At 43.6% G+C, this 9,051-nt stretch overlaps 1 protein-coding gene across 2 annotated transcripts in view; it reads left to right on the top strand.

Annotated features, from left to right (window-relative positions):
* Nucleotides 1-493: 493 nt before the first annotated feature.
* SPIRE1 (spire type actin nucleation factor 1) overlaps nt 494-9,051 on the top strand; it is a 160,200-nt gene continuing 151,642 nt past the window's right edge. For both annotated transcript variants that reach the window (XM_067548067.1, XM_067548059.1), the window contains exon 1: nt 494-1,224. In XM_067548067.1, the coding sequence (XP_067404168.1) occupies nt 894-1,224 (331 nt within the window). In that variant the 5' untranslated portion in view covers nt 494-893. The remainder of the gene's footprint in view (nt 1,225-9,051) is intronic.

Here is a 9,051-nt window from a genome sequence, read left to right as displayed (position 1 = left end):
TCTGATCTGGGTCATAAGTTTTCAGTTTTATGAAACTGGCCCTTTTAAAGCACCAAGTATAAAGATTACTGGACTGGATTTTATTTTGCTTGCATATTATAAATGTGATCAAGTCACGATCACATATATCAAAAAGAGAGAGAGACTCTGTCAGCTGTAAACTCTCTTTTATGGTGATTCCCACAATGTAGGGGGGTTTTAATCCTTCTATCCAATTCTCGCTGGTATTTATTCCTGAGCGGCTAGCAGGTTACTTTGGCAGCTCGATGGTGGAGGAGAAAGCCTGTGTCTCGCTCCGCTCCCTGTCACCCTGGTTGCACAAGTAGCTCCTCTTTGCTTTCAGCTTGTGCTTTGTCTCTCCCGGTTCCCAGCTGTAGCTTATGCTTCCCCTCCCGTATGTGCAGCTCTGTGTCACTCACCGCGCAGAGGTGCTGCGTACGGCTACGGCGCCGCGAGCGCAAGACAGATGGTCAGGGACAGGGAGGGGCTTGGATTTGCTGTAGGGAGCGGCTAAGTGGGTCCCGTTTCAGCCCATCCGAGCGGCCTCCTCCCTGTACCCGGACTCGCTGAGGGGCGGCCCGGCGCTTTCCCGCTTGTGCTCTCCCGCCGGTAGGCGGCGGTGCGGCCCCGCGGCGACCAGGCGGGGAGGGGACGCCGTTGCGTTGCTATGAGCTGGCGGGGCCGCGCTGCTGCCGCCGCCGCCGAGTAGCTGGGGCGCTGCTGCGGGTGGCTCGGACGGACTCGGTGCTCGCCGCGTGTCCGGCTGCGCGGGCTGGCGGGGCAGGGGGAGGATGCGGCCGGCGCGGACGAGGCGCAGCGGGGCCGGGCCGCAGAGCTCCCTGCGCTGAGGCGCTGCAGGCAGCAGCAGCAGCAGCGGGCTCCGCCGAGCGGCGATGGCTCGCGCCGGGGCTGCGGCGGAGGCTCTGGCCGGAGACTGGCCGCGGGAGGCGGCGGCGGGAGACGCTTCGTCCTGCTGCAGGGAGGACGGGGCGCAGGACGCGCTCTCCCTGGGCGAGATCCTGAAGCTCTACAACCAGCCCATCAACGAGGAGCAGGCGTGGGCCGTCTGCTACCAGTGCTGCGGCTCCCTGCGGGCCCGGGGCCGCCACCGCCAGCTCGCCGCCGCCGCCGCCAGCAGGGCGGAGTTGGCCGCGCACATCCGCATCTGGAGGGACGGAGCCGTGACCCTGGAGCCACCCAGCGGGGCTTCCCCTCCGGCAGCAGGTAAGGCCGGCAGGGGCGCCCTGCGGGCACAGGCTGCTCCCCCCACCGCGGAGCCTACGGCCCTGCCTGGGCCTCCCCAGCCCAATGACCCCCTGTCAGGGACTCAGCCCCGCAGGTGAGTCCGAGCTTCGTGTCCGGGCCCGGGGCGTCCCCCTGTCCCTATCGCTCTGGGGCTGTTCCATCTCCTCCTGTTATCCAGCCCTGCTCCTCTCCGCGCTGCCGCCATCCTCCGTCCCTTCCCCACGGCCCCGCTTCTCCCCCGCACCGAAATTAATCTGGTGTCCCCCGCCCCCCAGACAATCCTTTTCCGTCGTTCACACTGGGTGTAAATCCCCTTCCCCAGGACCCGGCCGCCCGCGGACACGGTGATTCTGCTCCTCGTTCGCCCCTGGGTGTATTTCAGGTTTTCCCACTCCTATAAATTGCTGTATTGAACTTGGGTCCGGGGGTCTCCATGCGCCCTGCTGTGCATCTGCTCTCTCCCCCACCCCACTCCGTGCCCCGCCGCAGGGTGGTTGATGGGTGGACGAGCAGCACAGAGCCCGCAGAATGGCAGAGAATTCCAGCCGGACCGCTCGGGGAGGCGTGGGTGGGCTCGCCTTCGAAGGGGTCAAAGCCAATCGGACTCAGTACGTTTCTTTGCGAGAGCTTGTCTAGGGTAATGCTGCACGGCTCTATCCAGGCTGGACTGACTGACAATAGACTTCCAGGTACATCGGGGTGTGCGTGTTCATTTGGAGAGCTCCGGCTCCTTCTTCAATCAGAATCCTTCCTGCTGGTGAGAGAGGGAGCCTGGAGAAGGGAAAGCGATGAAAGCGGCCCATATAGGTCAGCATGACGAGGGGGAGGGCACTGCAAAGCAAAACAAAGAGAATAGCTGTCAGAGAGATGGTGCACACTGTTCGGAGGATGAATGTTGTGGGGGAGGTATTCATGATGTGTGCCTTCTTTTGTGCCTTTGTTTGTGCCATTTGGCACCCAAGAAGACATCATAGTACATTTTCTGGGAGAAGACCAAGTTAACAGAAGCATGTAGTGGTTAAGGAGTAAACTATAACATATATAATAAAAGCTTATTTGAATGCATTTTTTATATCCAGGGTTGAACATACGGGATATTAAATGTATCTACTTTAATTTATGACACACACAGAGATATATAATATGTATGTGTAATATTTTATAATGGAGTATAATAGTAATGTATAATATATATTTTGTGTATGAGTAATATAATACCATATTATACGTCTTTATAAAATATACCTTTTAAATATCTCTGATTATATTACCTCTCCTAAAACATTTTTGAAAACAGACCTGCATCTTAAAGCACTTACCAGAAATAGATTGATATTTATGGATAGGTATGCTAAATGTGTATGTACCAGAGACATAGCACATGTAACCAGGTATTATAAACTTTATAGGAAAAAATGTATTTTCAGTTGTAATCGAAAAGGAGAGTGCATTTCCAGTCCATGGAGCTTCAAAGCCCATGTTCATAAATGGAAAAAAAAAGCTGCACGCTCTTTTTTTTAATGTAAACAAAGCTTGATTTCTGTAAGAAATCTAAAACCAGCAGTGTGAAGGATCTAACAGTGAAGCAGATCGCACAAATAATGGCATCCCAAAGTCCACACACATCATGATAAGAGTAAATGTCTGTGGAATTCCTCAGGACTCAGGATTTGAACATTGATATGAAACAGAAGATTATATAAAGTCTTCAAAATGGAAGTAACATAAATTAAGCATTTAGAACATGGATACTAAATCTGGCATTATGAATTAATGAAGCCTTTTAATAGACATGTCTGTCTGGAAAAACAACGGTAGAGAATTACAGTAATCCTGTCTGGAACTAGTGAAGCATGCATAAAAATATCTAAATATATAGGATGAAAAATAAGCCATAAACTTGTGATATTATTTAGATAAGTCTAATGAAAATTCCAATTTAAAAGTGATCTGGAATGCTTTCTTAATACATCAAGTGAAAAATTTATGCAACTCCTAGTAGCCCATGGGAAAGTACCTCCACAACCATCCCCAGCATGTTGCAGAGATAAAGGAAGACAGTTGTGCACTGCAGAAGCAGATATTACTTCTAACATTTTCAATCAGTAGTAGATTTTTTTTTTTAGAAATGTATTAACTTATTACCTCTCTTTTGCTTTGGTTTATACCTCCTTTCCTTTCTTCACTCCACTTACTGTTTTCTTTCTTATAACAGATCATGGTATATCTTTTTCTTAGTTATCTTCAGTGAGGCCCTGTCTAGGCTAGGATTACAATGTGATGTAAAGCTCAGGCTCCTCTCAAGGCTTTAACTTGATCATTTTAGCTCATGTTATATGCAGGGAACCTTGTCTACACTAGACTTCTAAAATGTATTCCTTAGCTAATCTCACACTTTAAATCTTAGTATAGACCAGGCCTAGTTTTTTTTTTTTTTCCCCTGCTTTCCCTCCAACCCCTTATATAATTTTCTGTCTTTCCCTACTTTGTATTTCCTACCTTCTCCCTATATTTTGTGTGTCACCCTCACACATTTACTCATGTTTAGGTCTTGGAAATCTTACCATACACCTAAGAGTGGAGGACCAAACCCGTTAGCCAAAGGTTGATATAAAAGATTGGGTGAAGGAGGTGGCCCAGGGGGGAATGCTCCCTCCTCCCCATATACTGGAGAAAAGGGAAGATGCTGGGATTCCTACCATGGAGCTGTCCCTAGATCCTGTTCACTGGCTCCACCTTTTGTATCAGCCTCTAGCTGGCAGGTGTCTGATAAATTTGAAACCTCTGCTCAACATCACCCTTGACTACTGAAAGGGAGCAACAGTCTGTCTGTTCTTCCCTCCCACCTTACATCCTTCTGACAGCTATAATTTTTTGGGGGTGGTTTTGCAAAATATACCTCTCCCTCCACTTTCTGGATTCTGCCAAGGTGTCTTGGGGATAAGGGGAAGGTGTGCATTTTTAGTACCATTCCCTCAGCCTCTGTTTTCAGGTCCTCCTGTGGACTGGGCAGGTGTAATGCTTCTAGCCCAGGGCTTTCCCAAGCAGCAATAGCATGAAGTCAACCTGATTCTAGGTCTTCACTGCTACTCACCATCTTCTGGTTAGTAGCAATGAAAATTAACAAAAATCATAGTTTCACTTTGCTGTGTCTTCGGAAGCAATGAGCAGTAGCAGAGGCACTGGAGCTGTGAATGGAGACTTAGGAAAACGACACTGCATAGTTTGTGTTTGGAAGGTTAAACCAAGGTTATCTTCACAAACATAAGAGCTAGAAATTAATTACTTTTTAAATGAAAGAACAGATTCTGCAGAAATTGATGGCACTTTTCCAGAGCAGCTTCCTGTGTGTTGGTGAGTGGATGTTTCAAACCCTACCTTACATGATATGGGGAATACATAGTTACTTTTGAATTTACAAATAAATAGATTTTAAAATGAAACTGAGTAGACTTAGCATATAAAACAAAGAAACACATCTGAGTTCATTGTTCTGTTCCTCCTGCAGAAATTGATGGCAGGACAAGATGAGCATAGAGGGCCTGATCCAAAGCTCAGTGAAAGGAATTGTAGTCTTTCCATGGACTTAAATGGGTTTTGGATCAGGCCCACAGTTACATACCATAAAGAGCTCTGTATGTCTGTAATGTCATCAGTTGGTACAGAAGAAACAATCCTGAACTTGGGTCCTGTGAGATACATAAAAGAAAAAATGATTCTTAAATATTTGTTTTAGTTATCTGTGCATTATGTTAATGATTAGGATCCTACATTTTTAAAACCTTTTAAAAATTCTGTTACATTTCTAATGAATAAAAACAAAGATATTCCAAATTTAGGTGTTAGTCAATCCTACTCATCTTTATACCTTCAAGGGATGTGGAGCTCAAAAGCTTGTCTCTTTCACGAAGCTTCACTTTTCTGTAGCAATACATATAAGTATATATGATTCTAGGTTTATTGTATAGGTTTAATTTATCAAAAAAAGCAAATATTGGATGTTGGTTGCTATTTTTGTACACAGTGGAATCCTGTGTGTATGGGCAAATAAGAGTCCCAAGGTATCTTGTAGTGAATATTCAGGCTTTGTTTAGGATTGTGAAGGAGGATGTGATCAGTCATGCCTGTCAGTATAGCTCATGCTAATGGAAGAGCAAATGCAGAGATAAAGCAGTATTACAGAATTTGCTTTAGAGAAGCCTATAAAGTACCTGACTGTCTTTAGATTATATTGCAAATCTTATCATTTTGTGAGAGTTCAAGATGAGGAAGAAATAAACAATTTTTAAAAAGTGCAAATAGATTAATCTAGGAGAAATGAAGCACTATGGTCACCTTAGTGTGAATCATAATTACTCTATCTGTCATGTAAATACTACAGATATGTGGGTTCTTACATAAAATTGCAGAAACCAAGAAAGGTACAAAATAGGCTTAACTCAAGTGGCTTGTCCTTGGTTACTTTGTGTTTTATGAGAAATTAATTTATAGCTACACTTGATAAAATGCTAGGGCAGATAAAAACAAAACATCCTGTATGAGTTAGAACAGTGTTTCTCAAGGTTTTTGATACCAGGGACTGGCTTGCTGCCTAAACTTTGTCAGGGAGATCTCAGGGACTGGCACTGGTCAATGGACCAGTTGTTGAAAAACATGGAGTTAGAACATTTTGGTGTAGAGATGTGGTTTTGTTATAATAAATGCTATTGTGAATCAGCGTTTCTTGTATATTATTTAAACGTCAAGCATGTAGTTGAGGTGACAGTTACATGACTATAAAAACTGATATTAAAGCCTGGGCAATGTATTCAGCACTGTTAGAGTTGAATAAATATTAGGCTACTTCTCAGAAATAAGGTTGTTGCTATAAGCGATCTGCCAAATTTTAGTTACTAAAAGCTCCAGTTTACATGTTCCTTGCGTATGAGAAAACCTTTGGGATGGAAAAGTAGACTCAGAAAACTCAGTTTTCTCCACATGCTCCCTTAGGGCCAGATCCAATACCAGTATAAATCAATATATAGCTTTCCATGAACTTCAGTGGGCATTGGATTGAGTTCCTAAACAGCAGGAGTGGTTTTGAGGGATTGTGGAGGGGGACAAAGAGTGAAAATTTGAAAATCTCATAAGGTCAGTCCCAACTGTCAAGCATGAGGGGTTGGCACATCCACAGTGTTCCTTGGCCTTCCCTTTCTCTACTGAGAGCATGGCTCCCCAGAGAACTGTGATGTCAGTGTTTGTTCTTTTCCACCATCCTCCACCTCACAACCCCACCCCAACCCCACCCCAGATAGAAGGCAAAGAAGGGAATTACTGCTAGTTTGATCAGCATTAATTGTTATGCAGATTTTCTCCTCAAAATCATCCACTAGTTGATGGGAGTGTAGAGCATGTATGCTTCTTGCCTCTACCCCCAAAAAGATCAGAGTGATTTTCATTGACTCCCGGGGGGTGAGGAAATATAGCAGACAGAAGAGGAATGGTTTCTGCTGTTCTGTCAGTTGTGTAGGGCCTTTAATGCCCTTCTTTCACCCTTTGTGCGCTTCTATATTGGAAATGAGTATATGGGGCCTATTATCTTCAGCTCTAATTCATTCATGGCAAGAAATGCTTCTCACCCATCGGTCTTTCAAAAAATGTTGTTTAGAAAAATACGTGTAGCTTTTTTTTTTTTTTTTTTTGTTAAATGAAAATATATTTAAAGGCATTACACTTCTAGTGTTGTTGTCCCTTTGAAAGAAAATGGTGTGATAGATGGCAGTTTCCTGCAACATTTTGGACAAATCTTTTGAATTAAGTTAAACCTTATTGAATTAAGCTTACGTATTTTAGTAGCCCACTATATTGTAAATGCAAATGTTTATGTACTGTTGTGAGGTTGTATGGAACTTCTTTAGGAGGAAAACAGGATTAATGCCATCTCAGGGAGATATTAGGAATTTCAGAGGACTTTTTGAGACACAACATATGAAATAGATTTTCTATGAAATATTGGGGATGTAAAGGAAATGCATATTAACCACCTGGAATCTATCCATTTGAAGCTGTAGGAATTGAGCAGAGACTTCTTGTCTGGCTGATTACCTATTCAGGTTCTCTTCAAAGAACCTAACTGAATAAATGAGTGATTCACGGTTTCATGTGTGGTGGCTGTTCTAGGCAAAAGGATGTTATGAACTCAAAACCACAGGGACACTCCTGTGTGGGGTTTTGAAGGACAGCTCACCTGCCTGAGCCCATGCTGGAGTTACAGGGGGAATCTCTGGTAAGATTATCATGTGTGCAAGTCCTTTCATTATTTTTAACATGTTTTCTCTGTATTGCTTTTTACCTTAGGAATAAAATATGCTTGCTTTGAAAGAACTGTATGATAAGTTGTAGCTGGGGCAATTATCTTGTATACTGTCTCTGAGGAGAGAAGCGAAGCATGCCTATTTAGGCAGACTGTCTTTTGCTGAAAATAACCCAGAGAAGGGAGGGAACTGTTCAGCTTGGAAATATCCTGGTCAGAAGGCAGAGAAGTGCGGTCTCCATCCAAGAGAGATGATGGCTGGAGAGCTGGAAGCCTAGATGTGGTGCCCTTGTGGAATCATAGAGAAGGAGAAGAGGCACAATTGCCCTGAACTGTGACAAATGGATCAGAAAAGCCTTGAAATGTCTGTTTTGGTTTTAAAATTTGTTGCTTTTAATATTTAAAAGTATGTATGCTTTGAGAAATTAGTACTCTTGATAAGCTTAAATTAATGTTTAATTATCTCTGACTTTGAGTTTTTATTTTAGCATATCCAGAAATGTAATTTACTGCTATTTAATGATTGTAAAGTGTGGTATCCTAAATCCTCATCGTTACTTGTAGTCCTCAGTACATTGGAAGAGTGCGAGGCATAATTTTATATCCACTAATAGGTGGAGTGGAAGTGGAACAGGCACTAGTCAGTAGAGAGAAAGGGGAAAACAGTTAATATTTCTTCCCATCCACTTCTTTTGTTAAGATGTCGAAAGAGGTACCATGAAGATTAGGCCTTGTTAGACTGGTCTTTTGCCATTAGTGTAGCTATATCAGTAAACTCCTTTACTTCTAATCATGGTTTACACAGATGCACCCTGTGCACTAGGAGTTGACACCATTGCCCCTATATTAATGGCTAAAAACCCTAGTGTAGACCAGTCTGGAGTGGGAGATAACTTCTTTCTTACCATAAGGTTTTTTTCCTTTGCTTATTTGTTATCTTGTAATGTGTCTACACATTACAAATGCAAGAAGCCTGACAAAAATGGGTGACCTTGAAGTACATGTACCCCAGGGAATGTAATTAAAATGTGGTGGGCTAACAAATCAATGAGGGTTAATAGTGAACAAGTAATTTTAGGCAAGATGAAAAGAACATTGAAAAAAAGGCAAGGAATAGCCTTAAGTGTAAGGGAAATAACCTACTGTTCTAGAAAATATTGGAGGTATTGTAGGATTCAGACAGTGTAGGTTCATCATGACTTAAAGATAATAAAAAGTGTAAGTTAATAGGATTTTGCTGTAGAATTCCTGACCAAAGGGAACAATGATGTGAGAGAATTCCTGAGACAAGAAAAGCCAAGTTGGAATAGTTATTATGTATTACTGTAGCACTTAGGAGCCCTAGTCATGGATTAGAACCCCATTGTGCTAAGCAGTATACAAACAAAGAACAACAATACTGTCCCTGGAGAGTCCTATTGCTCAACCTGAAATCAGCGAGACCTGACTACAGGGGTTGGGTTTGAGTTGGAAAATAACATGACCCTCTCCAGATTGGGTTGGCTCTCCTCCTG

Source organism: Emydura macquarii, unplaced genomic scaffold (assembly GCF_026122565.2).
Source record: "Emydura macquarii macquarii isolate MOO-44397 ecotype Brisbane River unplaced genomic scaffold, CSIRO-AGI_Emac_v2 contig_212, whole genome shotgun sequence".
In the NCBI taxonomy this organism is placed as follows: domain Eukaryota; kingdom Metazoa; phylum Chordata; order Testudines; family Chelidae; genus Emydura; species Emydura macquarii.
This window is presented reverse-complemented; position numbering and strand designations above follow the sequence as displayed.